The sequence below is a fragment of the Anastrepha ludens genome, chromosome 6, assembly GCF_028408465.1.
Source record: "Anastrepha ludens isolate Willacy chromosome 6, idAnaLude1.1, whole genome shotgun sequence".
NCBI lineage: Eukaryota > Metazoa > Arthropoda > Insecta > Diptera > Tephritidae > Anastrepha > Anastrepha ludens.
Window position 1 is genome coordinate 46778264 of NC_071502.1, and position 17549 is coordinate 46795812.

General features: G+C 38.7%; 1 protein-coding gene across 2 annotated transcripts; it reads right to left on the reverse strand.

Moving 5' to 3' along the window:
• Positions 1 to 216: 216 nt before the first annotated feature.
• LOC128866642 (protein late bloomer) lies at positions 217 to 9862 on the reverse strand. 2 transcript variants are annotated; one of them, XM_054107538.1, is made up of 5 exons: positions 9614 to 9862; positions 9169 to 9338; positions 8942 to 9091; positions 5724 to 5921; positions 217 to 421 (listed from the first exon to the last, which is right to left on the reverse strand). In XM_054107538.1, exons 2-5 carry the CDS (start codon positions 9325 to 9327, stop codon positions 350 to 352), a joined length of 579 nt encoding a protein of 192 aa, XP_053963513.1. In that variant the 5' UTR covers positions 9328 to 9338; positions 9614 to 9862; the 3' UTR covers positions 217 to 349. The 2 variants fall into 2 exon arrangements, with proteins under 2 accessions (XP_053963513.1, XP_053963512.1); XM_054107537.1 differs by having other exon boundaries at positions 9169 to 9342.
• Positions 9863 to 17549: the final 7687 nt, after the last annotated feature.

Here is a 17549-nt window from a genome sequence, read left to right on the forward strand (position 1 = left end):
TACAGACTTTGTAATGAGGACGATGGAACGCCACTCTGAGGTAATGCGAAAGCGGTTTCAGGGTGGTCGACGGTTGCAAACGAGGGGAAGTTTTTTAGTCTCCGAACATACCATTGCTGCGACGGCAAGCCTTAAAAGAAATGCTTTAAAATGCCTTAAAAAGAAATGCTATTTTTCACTAACTTTACAACCCCGTAAATCGATATTTCGTATTAGCTTAATATTTACTTGTAGTTTTTATTCTCTCAAATGCTTACAACAAAATAACAACATTAATATTTGTATGTACGTTTAAAATTGCCTATTTGAAATACTGTAAACTGCTATTTTGTAAAAAGTCGCAGTTGTACTAATAGTATCGCCTTCTCTCCATATTCTTGAAGGTGATGCCCAAAATACAAGCGACAATAATGGTGACACCCTGAAAGAGAAATGAGCTCAAAAAGTTAATAGAAAATATTAAAAAAAAAAACCTCAAAATATTGTACATTCTGCCAAAAAAGTACCGGGAATTGTTCAATAAAATGGAAAATAATTGTTTAATCATCAAAACTTATTTTGTCGCCTTCAAAATAGGCTCCATTCGAAGCAATATAACATATGTTACAGGTGAAACGATTGCGCTATCGAGAGATGATTAACGATTTTGTATGAGCGGAATTGGACGATGGTTCCATGTGTAGAAGTCCACGCAAGTGGGGAAAGTTACTGATCGCCATTCACTTGGGAGTGGCCAGGACGATTCTTCTACATATGGTTCAAGCAGCTCACAACGGCCGGGATTAGCCCACGTATCCTCTGGGTAGCTTCCGAACACCCGTTCGGGAGTGAGCTAAAGTGAGAAGGCGAAACATTCCAGGATAGCTGGTTGTGCGTTGGGTTTGGGACCCGCCACTTAAAAATCGCCCCCAATGAAAACTTTAAAAAAGCCTCGGATGAGACCTCCCTATACTGATGACGACCCCTGCAAACGAACTAAGGACTATGATTTGAGGGCATGCACCTGGAATGTCCGGTCCCTTAATGGGGAGGGTGCCTCTGCCCGGCTGGTTGATGTCCTCGTGAGAGTAAAGGCTGACATCACTGCCATCCAAGAGATGCGATGGACGGGGCAAGGAAAGAAAACCATAGGACCTTGCGACGTCTACTACAGCTGCCATGTAAAGGAGCGCAAATTCGGTGTCGGATTTGTTGTGGGAGAGAGACTTCGTCGCCAAGTACTGTCGTTCACTCCGGTGGACGAGCGTCTCGCAACAATCCGCATCAAAGCCCGTTTTTTTAACATATCGCTAATTTGCGCACACGCCCCGACGGAAGAGAAGGACGATGCGACCAAAGATTCTTTCTATGAGCGCCTGGAACGTTCCTATGAGCGCTGCCCCCGCCACGACATAAAAATCGTGCTTGGCGACTTCAACGCCAGGGTGGGCAAGGAGGGAATTTTTGGTCCCACAGTCGGAAAATTCAGCCTACACAACGAAACATCCGGTAACGGACAGAGGCTGATCGACTTCGCCGGGGCCCGAAACATGGTAGTCTGCAGCACCAGATTCCAGCATAAAAAGATACACCAAGCTACCTGGCTGTCCCCTGATCGAAAAACGCGAAACCAGATCGATCATGTTGTGATAGATGGAAGACACGCTTCTAGTGTATTAGATGTACGTACGATCCGAGGACCCAACATTGACTCGAATCACTACCTTGTTGCAGCCAAACTGCGCACGCGCCTCTGTGCAGCAAAAAACGTGCATCTACCTACGCAAAGAATGTTCGACCTCGAAAAGCTGCAATCACAACAGACAGCCAGAAGATTCGCCACTCGACTCTCACTCCTGCTCTCAGAGAGTACTGCCCAACAAACCGGCATCCACGAACAATGGAGCAACATTTCTCGTTCTCTACGTACCGCCGCCGAAGAAGAAATCGGATTCCGGCGAGCCCGAAAAAACAATTGGTACGACGAGGAATGTCATGCTGCCGCAGAAAGAAAGGATGCCGCCTATAGAGCTACGCTGCGATCGGGCGCAACGCGAGCCATGTGGGATCGCTACAGAGAGCTGAAAAAGGAAGAGAGACGTATTATCCGACAGAAGAAACGAGAGGCCGAAATACGTGAGTGCGAAGAGCTTGAGATGCTGGCCAACAGGAACAACGCCCGAAAATTCTACCAGAAAGTTCGGCGGCTTACAGAAGGTTTTAAGACCGGGGCGTTTTCCTGTAAGAACAAAGACGGCGAACTGGTGACCGACGTACAGAGCAATCTTAAATTATGGAGGGAACACTTCTCGAACCTATTAAACAGTGACAGCTGCGCATGTCACAGAGAATGTGAAGATCCCGATACCCCAATCGTTGACGACGGAATTGTCGTTCCGCTACCCGACCATGACGAGGTGAGAATAGCGATAACGCGTCTAAAGAACAACAAAGCCGCGGGCGCCGACGGACTGCCGGCTGAGCTATTCAAACATGGCGGCGAGGAGCTGGTAAGGTGCATGCATCAGCTCCTATGCAAAATATGGTCGGATGAAAGCATGCCTGCCGATTGGAATTTAAGTGTGCTCTGCCCAATCCATAAGAAGGGCGATCCTGCAATTTGTGCCAATTACCGCGGGATTAGTCTTCTAAATATCGCCTATAAGGTTCTAGCGAGCGTATTGTGTGAAAGGCTGAAGCCCACCGTCAACCAACTGATTGGACCTTATCAGTGTGGCTTCAGACCTGGAAAGTCTACCATCGACCAAATATTCTCAATACGCCAAATCTTGGAAAAGACCCATGAAAGGAGAATCGACACACACCATCTTTTCGTCGACTTCAAAGCTGCATTCGACAGTACGGAAAGGAGTTACCTGAATGCCGCGATGTCTGAATTTGGTATCCCCGCAAAACTAATACGGCTATGTAAGATGACGTTGCTCAACACCAACAGCGCCGTCAGAATTGGAAAGGACCTCTCCGAGCCGTTTGATACCAAACGAGGTTTCAGACAGGGTGACTCCCTGTCGTGTGACTTCTTTAACCTGATGTTGGAGAGCATCGTGCGAGCCGCAGAACTTAATCGCTCAGGCACAATTTTTTATAAGAGCGTACAATTGCTGGCGTATGCCGATGATATTGACATCATCGGCCTTAACAACCGCGCTGTTAGTTCTGCCTTCTCCAAACTGGATAAAGAGGCAAAGCGAATGGGTCTGGTGGTGAACGAGGACAAAACGAAGTACCTCCTGTCTTCAAACAAACAGTCGGCGCACTCGCGTATCGGCACCCACGTCACTGTTGACAGTTATAATTTTGAGGTTGTAAAAGACTTCGTCTATTTAGGAACCAGCATTAACACCGATAACAATGTCAGCCTTGAAATCCAACGTAGAATCTCTCTTGCCAACAAGTGCTACTTTGGACTAAGTAGGCAATTGAGTAGTAAAGTCCTCTCTCGACGAACAAAACTAACACTCTACAAGACTCTCATCATGCCCGTCCTAACGTATGGCGCAGAAGCGTGGACGATGACAACATCCGATGAAGCGACGCTTGGAGTGTTCGAGAGAAAGATTCTGCGTAAGATTTTTGGACCTTTGCACGTTGGCAACAGCGAATATCGCAGACGATGGAACGATGAGCTGTATGAGCTTTACGACGACATAGACATAGCGCAGCGAATAAAGATCCAGCGGCTACGTTGGCTGGGTCATGTCGTCCGAATGGATACAAACGCTCCGGCTTTGAAAGTATTCGATGCGGTACCAGCTGGTGGTAGCAGAGGAAGAGGGCGGCCTCCTCTGCGTTGGAAAGATCAGGTGGAGAAGGACTTGGCTTCACTTGGTGTGTCCAACTGGCGCCGGTTAGCACGAGAAAGAAACGACTGGCGCGCTTTGTTAAACTCGGCCAAAATCGCGTAAGCGGTTATAGCGCCAATTAAGAAGAAGAAGAGAATTGGACGGTATTGATCTGGACAACGTTTATTTTCAACAAGCCGGCGCTGCATGTCACGAAACCATTGATCTTTTACGGGGAAAAGTTTACGGACCGTGTTATCTCTCGAAGAGGTGAACACAATTGGCCATCGAGGATCTTGTGACTGTTTTCTTTGGAACCACGTAAAAAAGAAGGTCTAGAGGATGGAATTCGTGAGGCTGTCGAGGACATAGGGCAGCCACTTTGCAATTCGGTTATGGATAATTTCAAGAAAAGAATATTGTCCTGTAAGTCGTGGGGGTCATTTGCCTCATATTATTTTCCACTATTAACGGCATACCTTCTTCTCATGGTGCAAGATCCATGAGTTCCACAAATTAGGCTGTTTGCTAAGCACATTCTCTTTCAAACGTCGCATAACTATCAAATAATATTCTTTATTTACCGTAGAACCATTTGGAATGAATACCGAGTGCACAAAACCATGTTAATCAAAGAAAATGAGTAGCATGACTTTCAGTTTTGACCGACTTTGATGTGTTTCAGCCGCATGTTGACTGGTTTGCATGTCAAACTCATATACCCACGTCTTATCACCTCTTATGATGCGCTGGATAAACGTTGGGCCCGAATTCACTTGCTCAAGCATATCTTGAAAGAAATTCAACTCTCATGCAATGAGTCGAGCAGCCACGCGCCTCAAACTTAAATGATGGTTTTCCAGCACCATTTCCTTGACTTTGTCGACGTTTCCATCCTTTGAAGACGTTAATGGGCGACCAGATCGGGGCAAATCTTCCACGACTTCTTCGCCCATAGGCTTTCTGCAACATTTTCAACCATTCGGCACACGAAATTCCGTTCAAAACACAAAATTTAAGACAAATTCTTTATTCGATATTTTTATCCATAGTGAAAATTCCAGAGCACACCTGAGGTTGACTGCCATAATTATCGCTCAAACTCTGCTATACTATAGAAAACAGGTGTACCAACATTCCAGCAAAAAAATTTAGACATATCGCACCCTAAATGCAAAAGGGTCACAACTCAAAATTTTCCAAAACTCAGTTTTTTGCATAAATTAATTCAGAGTACACATTTCTACCACTACCAACCAACCAACTATCTTCTTTAACTGGAGAATACAGTTATGTCTATTTTTATGTCAAGTGTGTTGCTTTTGCACGATCAACTAAAGAGAACTATTTTTAGTTACGTTAATGGGCTCAAGAACAGCTAATTACTTTTATTACACATAAAGAGTTTTATTTTGAGTTCTGCCTCTATAACTGTAAAAAGTGATAAATTTCGTGGTATATTATTTTGCATTGTGCCTCTTTAGTTGTGAAAAGTGAGTTCAATTAGGTTAGGAAACTTATAAAATTAAAACATTTTATTAGTTAAAAAGGCACAACTTAAGATAATATCACTAGTTAATCGAAAAAATTTCAGTTAAAGAGTCATAAATCAAAATTTTGTTTTATTTTCGCAAACATAATATAAAATTGAAAAAAAAAATATAGTAGAACCTTCTTCAATGTTGTATATTTTCATGATGGAACAATATTTTCTTTAAATATTACGATAATTTTTACATAAAACGTTTTTCGTCTCTCCGGAAAATCTTAGTATTTTGAGTTGTGACCCTTTTGTATTTAGGGTGCGATATGTGTAACGCGCGCTTTTTAAATGAAGAAATTCCGATATTTTTTAACAGAATGTATATGTGTGTGTAATTCATAAATATGGACCTTTTTTCTTGGCACCTTTTTTCTGTGCGTATATTTCACTTTACTCACCTCAACGCCCACCAATGTCCAATCGCTGATCACTTCGATGCGTGCAGCACTTACGAAGGCTTTTGTTAACATCTCAACACAACCCGAAGTGTAGAGATCATTTGGAATGGAGGGTTTGCGATTGAGATAACAGCTTGTTGGTATACTTAGGCCACTGTCGATGTAATCGTTGGGCCCATTTTTACCACAGCAGTCGTACTATTGTAAAAAGCAAAGAATTAATTTTGTGAGTTAAATGTTTTCAGAGCAGATCAGTAACAAGATTTGTAACAACTTATTTGATTCAGAGCCTAATTTAAAATTTATCTAGAGGGTTGGATTAAAATTAACAATGATACTAGTATTGAAATATTTTACAATAAAACAAAGTTTTAATTTTTTCTTTGCTTTCTTTGAATCATAAATTATGGCGAATTAAGTTTTAAAATAGGCAGTGGAATAAATTAACTGCTATTTACTAGATACGAGGTGTGTTAAAAAAGTTATATGACTTTTCAAATTTTGCGAGAGACGTAGATTCGATTTCGAATTTTTTTTGTTTTGTTTTTCTTTTGTGTTGGTATAGGTACATATCCTGAATATATGCGTTAGGGCGGGTTGATTTAAAAATCGCTCATTGCTCTGTGAAAATCGTATTCTAGGGATCAAAATAAGAAACTTTGCCGAAGGAACCATACCTCTAAAACGAATTCTGATGTTCCCCAATTTGGGTCGAACGAAAAGTCCCACTTTGACCCATTTAGAGTGCTCCAATCGAGTCCAAATGAATGACCGACCCCCACTAACTTTGGACGGCCGATCCACCCATGCCAGTGGCACACCCCCTGGAACTCCCCTGGGGGGTTCCTCATACAATCATTTCAAAATATCACCATTTTTGGCCTTTACATGAGAAAAGAAATTAAAAAGTTCGACACAAATTGGGGGACATCAGAATTCGTTTTAGAGGTATGGTTCCTTCGGAAAAGTTTCTTATTTTGATCCCTAAAATATAATTTGCACAGAGCAATGGGCGATTTTTTTGCCTCCCCACAAATCGACCCGGCCTAATATGCGTATACTGTTTTATATATCCATAGCAAATTCATTAACAAGTTTTGAGAATTTATTTGTTTCCTATTTGATTTTAATAGTCTTTTAAGACAATATAGTTCATTCCATAACCAAAACCAAATAAATAAAAGTTTCAAACTTAAGGCAAATTTAAAAACAATTTAACTAATTTTCATCACAGGCAAATTTTGAGTACCCAGTTTTGTAGCCCTTTGAATTCCAAGTCTAGGTTTCAAGTCGCTTAAAAATTGCGATGATGTTTTAATTTATTTTTTGCTGGCGGCCTTGATCGAGGATAGGAAAAGGTGTTAGCATAGGTATACGAGGTGTGTTCAAAAAGTATCGCGAATTTTGAATAATTCGTATATACGAATTTCGATTTTTTTGTGGCGATATGTCGGTACTCATGTCTCTCACTCTTCCCGACGAGTTCGGCCATTTTGAATGTTCAGTTAATTGTTGACAGCTGCTTTGCTTGCACGTGTTTCCGCTCGTTTTCGATTTTCACCTATTCAAAAAGATGGATCAAAGAACCCGTATAAAATTTTGTGTGAAAAACGAAATTAAGTGCGCGGATGCATTCCGAATGTTGACTGTGTCATACGGAGAAGCTACTTTGGACCAAAGCAACGTTTATCGGTGGTACAAAATGTTCTTAGAAGGCGGAGAAGATGCGAACGACGAAAAGGGTGTCGGACAACCGATCACTTCAACAACAGACGAAAAAATTGATGAAGTGAAGAAAATCACCGTTAGAGAAATTGCTGAGGACCTAATGAGACGAGGACAAATGAGACGAGTCGCCGCAAAATTCGTACCAAAACTGCTCAATTTTGACCAAAAGCAGCATCGCATGAACATTGCTAATGAGATGTTGGACTCTGTCCGCGAGGACCCAAATTTGCTCCAGAGAGTCATAACTGGTGACGAATCGTGGTTTTATGGTTATTACGTGGAAACCAAAGCTCAATCATCTCAATGGAAGCTGCCGCACGAACCAAGACCGAAAAAAGCGTGCCAAGCTCGGTCGAATGTAAACGTTTTGCTTACCGTTTTCTTCCATTCGATTGCAGGGGCGTTGTGCATCATGAGTTCTTGCCACAGGGTAAAACGGTCAATAAAGAATATTACCTGCAAGTTATGCGCAATTTGCACGAAGCGATCCGCCAGAAACGCCCGGATTTGTGGGAGAACGAAAATTGGCTCTTGCATCACGATAACGCCCCTGCTCACACATCGTTGCTTGTGCGCGACTTTTTGGTCAAAAACAACACACTAATGATGCCACAGACATCGTATTCCCCAGATCTGGCCCCCTGTGACTTTTTCTTGTTCCCGAAACTGAAGAGGCCCATGAAGGGACGACGCTACGCTAAGATTGACAAGATAAAGACGGCATCGAAGGAGGAGCTGAACAAGATAAAAAAATAATTTTTTGAAGTGCTTCGAAGATTGGAGAAAATGTTGGCACAAGTGCATAATATCTCATGGGGATTACTTTGAAGTGGACAAAATAGATATTAATGAATAAATAAACAATTTTTCAAACACCTCGTACACAACCCGTCGAAAAATCATGTTTCCTTGGCCTAGCGTTAAACGAGATATAGACTACTACGACAGGTCACTACGCCGTAGTAGCAGGATTTGATGAACTGCTACGACAACAGAAACTATCTGGAAAACAGATTTTTGCCTTTATTTCGGAAAGGTTTGTTTGAAAAAATTAATTAAACTAATTCTCGTGTTCAGGGAATCAAAATTCGTCTAAAAATACTTTATAAACCAGGTAAAAATGTTTAAGAAAACATTCGTATATTCGTGTTTTTAATCTTACAGCAACAAATTAGTCTTTTATGTTTTTGAAACGGCTTTAAAGTGCTCCAAAAATTAAAAAAAAAATCGAGAAAAAAGCCTTTCAGAGATACCTCGAGAAACATCCCCTGAAACAAATGTCTATTGGTTTTCTTCTTCCAGATGATTCTGTTGCGAGTTAGGATGTACAAATTTAGAAACATATGGCTCAAATGTTGGATTCATATATGGAAATTGACTGAATAAATTACTACTAGTGAATTACACTATCTATAGAGCAAAACAAAACATATTTTAAAAATCCGCCTTTTTTCCACCGCATTCAAATCGAAATATTTGTACTTACTTACCCTAATTTGGTAGTGATCCATGCTGCTCTCACTCAACTGGCGATTCCAAGCATTCTGTATAGTCTCTTTGGCCAATTTGTTGAAATCTATCGGCAGTACAAAAATAACAGCAATTTGAGCGCCCAGTAGAAGTAGTAAAAATATGACATACTAATTATAAAAATAAGACAAAATATATAACATATGTGAGTATTTATTTTTGTAAATTTGAAAACTAATATACTTACAATCAAAATAGTGCGTGGCGATTCGCGTATTGTGCCGCAACAACCGACTATTGTGGTGCCGAAGAGCAAACCGCCCAACACCACGCCCATTATGCAAGGTAGCTTAATTGAGTCAGTGGCATTGAACTGCACTAAGGTATAAGCGCTTGCTGATAGCATCAGAGCACCCCCTATCTACATCCATATGTATGCATGCATGTTTGTATATATTTTCCAAATTCCAACGATACGATATACGGTTGTATGTATGTACGTAGGCATGAAAAATAAAAACAAGAACAATAATGGCACTGCAGTTAGTTGGTGAGTGAAAATGGTATCGAATATAAATAAATATTAGTAATAAATGTAAATATGAAATTGGGCACACAATCGATGATATATCAATATCTACATACATACATAAGTAAGTGGCACACAGAGTGATTTATGGAGTATTACTCACACAGCAGAATATATTCATTAGGAAGGCTAAAAATTTTATTGTGGATGTTGCACAAGTCATTTTGCTGTAAATTTGTTGCAAAATTGTCTCCAATGGAAGATACGCAATTAATTAGGTTAAATTTTGTTGTTGTTTGTTGTCTGTTTCTATAAAGTTATTACATTAGTAAGCGCCACCCACACACCTGTCACCCCTTTTCACTATTCAAAAATGTCTGTTCTTCGCTTACGTCCACTTTGCACTGTAGTATCTAATAGACTAAATAACACTGAAATCAAAGAGATGTAGAGTACTACTTTCACATGTCAATTTATATACATATATAAAAATAAATAAAGATAAGTGTTGCCACTCAAATATGTTTTTTCCCACCAAAATTCCTTCCAAAGCAGATCAAAACCTGTGGAAAATGAAAGAACTTTCCTATTACCAGCCTTTAACTAATATTAGAAAAAAAATATTACAAAAAGTGGTTTTTAAACATAAATTCGAGTTATTGAAATTAAATTAAAATTTCCAAGTTTCTTTCATAAAAGCAACTATGATTACATTGGTGGGCGGAAGGTATAAGTGCAAAGACAGCTGACATCGTAACAGATTACGAGTCATGGATTTATGCGTATAAGTCTTAAACAGCAATCAACAATATGGGTGTGCCAAGACGAGCTTAATCCAACAAAAGTTGTTAGCAGAAGAAGCACCTTAAAGCAAATGGCCGTCTGTTTTTTCATAAAATCTGGTTTTGACGTAACTATGCTACTAAAGAAACTTAAACCAGTCAATTCTGAGTGGTACACAACCATTTGTTTGTCAGAAATTTTCGGATAATTAAGTAAAACCAACCGCCGAAGATGAATCATTTTTTACCAAGATAATGCGAACTCTCACTTATCGGATGACGAAAGAGAGTTTTTAAAAATTCAAATTATAGAATTAATGGGTCATCTGTCTTACAGCGCTGATTAGGCACCCAATGATTTTTTTTGTTCTCGAATATCAAAAATAATATGCGAGTCCAACGTTCTGCAATGCGTGAAGAAGCTGTTGAAGCCTTTAATCCCTTGCCGTGCTTTAACGCGTCTGACTCATGATGAAAATTTTGGTTTAAACATGCATATGATGAGCCAGGCTCGTGAATAGATCGTCAGGCCAAACGTAAATGTTATGAGCCGCGATCGTTCACAGATAGTCGGATCAAACATACACATCACGAGCCTGGGTCGTGAATGAATGTTATTGTAGTTTTTATCCATCAGAGGTATTCACGAGTCTCATAGTTGCTAGTACAAAGTAATTTATATTATTCTCATTTGTTTACCACGCGTTGACGCGTAACACTTGGTCCGAGTTTCGTCGAGCTAAATGGCACGGCAAGGGGTTGAACAGCTCGTTTTGGAGGCACCTATATACTTCTGAGTGGCAAACGTGCTTTGAAAATCAGGGCAAGCTAATGCAGAGTGTATTGACTTCCAAGTAGAATATTTCGAAATACAATAAAGCTATTTTCATTATTATTTTACCGCGCTTTCATTATTGATGACGCTTGTAATGTTGCCTAAATACTCATTCATGACTTTAATTAAAATGCTGTTTACCTAAAAATTCCGTATATGTAGCAAAAAAAACTAAAATAGTGCAACAAACTTATTACCAAAACCTACTAAATTCCGTTCTAAATTGCCAATCTCACAAATAGAAAAAGCCCATTAATTTTGTTAAAAAAACGCTAAAACGGCAACACTGGCATGCACATACATATATTTATATGAACAAAATCTTTATCTTTACAGTCATTTGCTTAAATTGTAGTGCTTAAATTCGCACATGAGTTATCAATAGCGGCGCTGATAAGACAACCAAGTAAGAGAACAAACAAAAAAAAAAACAAAACAGCAACAAATCGTATTGTTTGAGAAACGCTCATTGACTTTGAATTCGTAGCAAAACATGTGCCAAGAGAATATTTTTGCATAGCGAGTGAGACAAAAGCAAAACGCAAGTATAAGTAAATACGAAAAGTAAAAACTAAAACAACAAAAACTTTATTATTAGAAAAAGTCTACGCGCGCAGTTCATTTATTGCTTTAAGATTGACAAATGTATGTTTAACAATGATGACAATATTGGCGATCTTTGTCAATAATTGTATTCTAGTATTGTTGATAACAGTCCCGAAAATTCGGTATCTAATTCGGCACTAAAATAAAAATAAAAATAAAAATAATCGAACCAATAATTTTATACCTAGACACAAGATTTCTCTCCTCCTTTACGTAAAATTTTTAGCTTTACAACCTAGATTAGCAATTTCTATCGGTCAAACATTAAACTGCTGAATTTTTAGTTAATACCTGTATTTAAACTTTTATTCATTCTCCGCTGTAGCCAACAATTCGTTTAAATAAACATTGAATTTGAATAAGAGTTTTTTCTATAGAATATCGAGATTTATTAATATAAAAGTAAAAACCACTAAAATAAAATAAGTGGTTTTATCAGAAACTCCATAAACGAGGTATCGCAAAGTGCACTTTCATTGATGAACATTGATGAATTTGCGATAACTCAAAGTTTATAATTGTGATTTCAGAAAGAGAAATGAGTACTGATCGCAGTAGTGTTGATTAGATGAGTAATTCATTCCTGATGCATATTGCTATGTAGATAATTGACTGTATTATTGTCAGGATACACAGTCTAAAAAGCTTATTTTAATACCTCTGCGTTTCTTACTTACTTACTTAGGTGGCGCTACAACCGTGTGCCGGTTTTGGTCAAATCCAAAATAGGTTAGTTTAAAGCGGCTGTTCTGAGTGACACGCTCAGGCTCCGAGCCTATTGTGATACCGCGTGGGGAACATGTCCCTATCTCACCTAAAACCAGTGTGATTCCGGGCGATTCTGCAGGTTGTTTAATTCACTGCTCTTACGATTCCTTCAAAGATAAGTAGCTTACATGTTTCTAGGGGTATGTTTGTGTGATTGTCTGTGCACTCATCGGCCAATTTGGTTCCGAGTCTTGGTAGTTCATTGGCTCAGCAGTTACCCTCAATCTCACAATAGCCAGACATCCATGCTACCTTTAGATAAAATGACTCAGCCATCTCCTTAAGAGATGTTCGACATTTCATGGAGGTTGTCGACTGCTTTGAGAGGGATTTTATCGCCGCCTGGCTATCAGTGAAAATGTAGATATCATCTCCAGGTATCACATCACACTATACCAGTATCGCGGCTTTTATTATTGCTATCAGTTCAGCCTGAAAGACACTAAAGATCCCCAGATACTCCGAGTATACACCTCCGCCCACTCAGCCCTCGTGCATTGAGCTGTTTGTGTAAACAAGTATGGGCTCGCCCTGTCTTACATCGTCTCATTCCCACTCTTCCCTCTGAAGGTAGGAGGGTCGTAAACGTTGTAATGGCAAGTGTAGGCATGAGTGCATATTCCACCAGTCTAGGAAGCTCCGAAATGCCGTGCTAAATTTCAGGTGTCCAAAATACCTCGCCAGCTATTCATGCCAGATAAAAATTCCAAGCACTAACTTCCTCGTTTTCTTTTTTGGGGTACCGTGTCATAGATTCGATTTTCGGGAGCATCTTCGTTCATATGGGTGACATGGCCAAGCCAGCGTAGTCACTGTATTTTTAGAAGCTTAACTATATCCATACCCTAATATAGCTCATACAGATCACTGTTTTACCGTACACGATACTCCACACCAACGCGGAGAGGATCAAAGACCTTACGGATAATTTTTGTACTTCACCCATCTAAATAAGACTATTTTCATCTTGTCATACCATAAAATCTTGCGATTGCGGCCTCTCAACTTGAAAAGTGCCAACACAGTTTTTCATCTCAGCTGTCAAAACATCGTTACCGATATCGATAGTTCTCATTCAGGTACAAAAACACACGAAAAATGTTTTCTTCTCAGCGGTCTTCATGGTTGGCGACAATTTTCTTACATATTATATGTTGTCACCACGCTCCGGACACATCGATTGCTGATAGGAGTATCATTTGTAAAATGCCTTTCTCTTCTCCTGCTATGAAAATAAAAATTATTGTTTTCTTTTTTTAATTTGAGGCGCTCATCTCTTGATGTTGGTTTGTTCCAAATATAGTCGAGCCCAGACCATCATCATCATTGTTGGCCTGATGGTTCGCCTTGGCTTTCCCCAGTAGCTTCGACCAAGAATCTCGATCTTTTGCAGACATCCTCCAGTTTTTCAGTCCAAAGACCTTGGCGTCATCATTAGCTGAGTCCAAGACCACTCTTGATAAAAACTTCCTACTTGAGTTGCATTGTACAATTACATTATTTTTTCAAATAGGGAGTTGTCGAGGTTATGAGGGACCACACGCCATCAGATTAAGCTTTCCGTAATTAGGCTATAATATTTTATTATATACTGAAGCTAAGTGGAGTTCAAGGTCATGCATTCATTTTGGTTGCAGCTACGGAAGATCGATTTTTAAGTAGCGTTATAGCTTTTGCTGTGTTCGCAGCTTAACGGTTAATGAAAATTTACTAAATTAGAAACAAAAGTATTAAACAAAATTATCTTTGCTGTCTACAGGGTTTGATTGAAAAGTAATGAGCCTTCCTGCGCGGAGCCTCTGCCAAGCGATCAACCGAATCGGCTGGTGGGGGAAAATTATCATTGGACCTTCTCCTTCCACTAAAAACCGGTCCCAGTTTGCTGGCAACAGCGGTGCAGTCAACATCGCTCCGCGCGTGAAAGCTGTTTTAAAAGTGTGTTAGGATTTTGCAGTGGCGAAAATGCAGCGATCGTTGGAGCAACGTTAATCGATCAAATTTTGCGTAAAGCTAAACAAAACGAATACCGAAACCATTGCGCTATTCAAGGAGGCTTACGGTGACCAATCTCTGTTCAGTGCCCTGGTAAAACGACGGCACAAGTCGTTCAAGGAAGGCCGGGAGACGTCGAAGATGAACAGCGATCCGGAAGGCCTTCGACGACGCAAACAGAAGAAGATGTGAACCAGGAAGCACTGTAAACGCGGCATTTTACAAAGAAGTGCTTCTTTGGCTGAAAAACCGCGTCGCCTGGGTTCGGCCCGACCTCGTCAACAATTGGACCCTTCATCACGACAATGCGCCGGCGCACACCGCCTTCCTCTGCACCTCTGCATTGGCCAAGATGGGGGTTCCGGTGCTTCCGCACCCTCCCTACAGCCCAGACCTGTCCCCTCCGGACTTCTTATTGTTCCCGCGCCTGAAAAGAAAGCTGAAGGGGAGGCGTTTCGACTCCATCGAGGCGATCCAAGAAACTGTGACAGCCAAATTGAACGCGATTCCGGCGGATGAGTTTAAAAAATGTTTCCTGCAGTGGAAGGACCGCTACTAGCGTTGTATTGACGCTCAAGGGTCCTAATTTAAAGAATATTAGTTGCATAAGCCAAAAGGTTTAATAAAATTGCTTAAAAAATAAGCCTCATTACTTGATGTATGCCTTGATAGTAAAAAAATTGTATGATCGCTACTATTTAATTTTTAAGATTATCACCGTCATCAGTGCTATGATTTTGAACACAGTTATGTGCATGTAAATATTTGTACATATTTAACGACCCAACTAGTATTTTTACGCACGCATATTCACACTCACTATTTTTTTGTTTGTTTTTTCTTGTTTTTGTTTGTTTTTGTGCTAAACAAATCGTATTACAAGAACTAGATCTCATAGTTCTCGCATATGTATGATTATTAGGGCATCTCACCAACAAAAGCTGCAGGTTTTCTACCGGACTCGTAATGTTTATTATTGCGCATTTTAATTTGTTAATATTCAATTATATTAGCTTTAAAATTTACGTGAGTCAAACCGATTTTTTTTATAACAAAATTAATTTTTTAAATTATTTTTTCCAAAAAATCTACTCAGATGATTGAAGAGTTTAAGCTTAAAATGTCTGCTAAAAATGTTTCAACATTTTCCCAACGGAAGTTCCGCTAACGTAAATCTAAATACTTTCTGAAATATTAGGGAGAAGTTTTAAAATATTATATAATAAATTTTATAATTCCCATAGAAAAGCAATACAGATTTCTTTTGTATAGGTAGTGGTACACCCTAATGTAAATATGTATATATCAAACAAGCATTCATTTTAGTGAGCACACGCCCACTTAAAAAAACTTCTTGTCGCTGCTTCTTATGTTTTTTCACGATCACTAAAAACTTGTATGTTGACAATGCCCCACTTTACTTCTCATATCGGTGAAGATTACAACACAATTATTTTTGATGAACAATATTTCAGTGATGGACATTTTTAATTGAGAAGAATTTCCAAAATTTAATGTAATATAGAAATAAAAAATCTAACGAACGTTTATCAGGAATTAAGAGTTCTGTACAAGATATGCATGTACATTTTTTTATGCATGAAGAGATTTTTGAAGCTTCCTAGTTTTATAAATAAACTTGGCAATTTTTATTTTTTATTCATTTTTTATTTTTATTCATTATTTATTTATTTCGTTATTAATATCACTAAGCCAAACTCATGTTGCTGGCATGTTGCGTTGCCATATTGTTAATAGCCAAGAATAATTGTGGTATTTCGAAATGAACAAAAGAATGTCAATATACGTAAGTAAGATAACGGTAAATATTGCTATGGCTAAGATACGGCGTTCGGGTTTGGCCCCTCTAATTTAACTTTTAGTTCGAGGTAGTTTGCCGAGGTAGCACGCATTAGAATGAGCCCATCTATTTTAAGGGGACAGATACCTGTAAACGGCCATATTTTCCCTGACTTTCATTAAAATTATTTAAAATGAAGAAGTCAATTTATTTTTTTTCAAAATTGGCATATAGTTTATTTATACATTAAAATAATATACATTTTTTTTTATTTTAATCATTTAAAATGGCGGATGTACACTCAATTCTGGCAGGAAGGTCACAGCGGGGCTTCTCAATCGGCGGGCATTGTAGCATCGGCATCAGTGACCTGAATACCAAAAACATAAATTTCTTTGTTTATTAATGTCATAATTTCTATATGAATTAAAAAAAAAATGGAAAAAAAATTTGCGGAATAAAATGCCTAAAGGGAAAAAATAAATTTTGGGCCGAATTGTCCTACTGTTTTTGCTTCGAAAAAATCATTTTTTCGAAAAATTTTCGAAAACTTGAAAATTCACATAAAAAGTAATATCATAAAAAAGATGTGTGCAAATTTTCAGAAATATCGGTCAATAACTTTTCGAGTTAACGTGCACGCCAATTCGAAAAATATAGTTTTGAGAAAAAGGCGTCTAAAGTTTGAATACAACATAATATAACTATACCGCTCCTAGCGCCCGAACGCAAAGAATAGAGTTGTCACGGTTAACGACCAATAATATAAGAAATACTTAAATTTACGTTCCAAAATTTGTTGACATATTCTTAAAGCATTATATTAACATTTTATAAAAAAAAAAATGTTTTCCAAATTTTACAGGTCCCTTTAAGTTCCGCAAATAATTTGTAATTTCTTGTGAGTTATATATATGACATAGAGGCAGAAAAATCCATTTTTTTATGGCACCAGAGTAACATTGACTTCGCCTTTTTAGCAAATATGGATTTATTTGAACGTTTTTGTTTTTGCCTTCCTTTTAATCCAAAAAGCAATATAGGCATAGATATATTTCTGCCGTAAAAAGCTGCATTGAATTACTTGGTATTTTATTTAATTCTTATTTACTTGATTTTTTATTTTAACATAAATTTATCTCCATTAAATCCCACTTTTCCTCTTATTCCGCTTAAATTTTACGAGATTAAAAAATATTTGAACTTATTTTAGCTAAAAAACACACAAGTCTACTTTTTCAGTTTTTCCGATAACTTTTTGATATAGAGTAATGAACAAAAGTCTACATACATCCCCATTAGCCCATCAAAAAAG

What these genes read in the sequence shown, in the direction of transcription:
- LOC128866642 (XM_054107537.1), bottom strand. Translation starts at nt 9,673, where the DNA reads ATGACTTGTGCAACATCCACAATAAAATTTTTAGCCTTCCTAATGAAT. An exon ending in TAATGAATATATTCTGCTGT is followed by an intron (nt 9,343 to 9,613) that starts GTGAGTAATACT and finishes ATATGGATGTAG; the next exon opens with ATAGGGGGTGCTCTGATGCT. An exon ending in TGGATCACTACCAAATTAGG is followed by an intron (nt 5,922 to 8,941) that starts GTAAGTAAGTAC and finishes TTTTTACAATAG; the next exon opens with TACGACTGCTGTGGTAAAAA.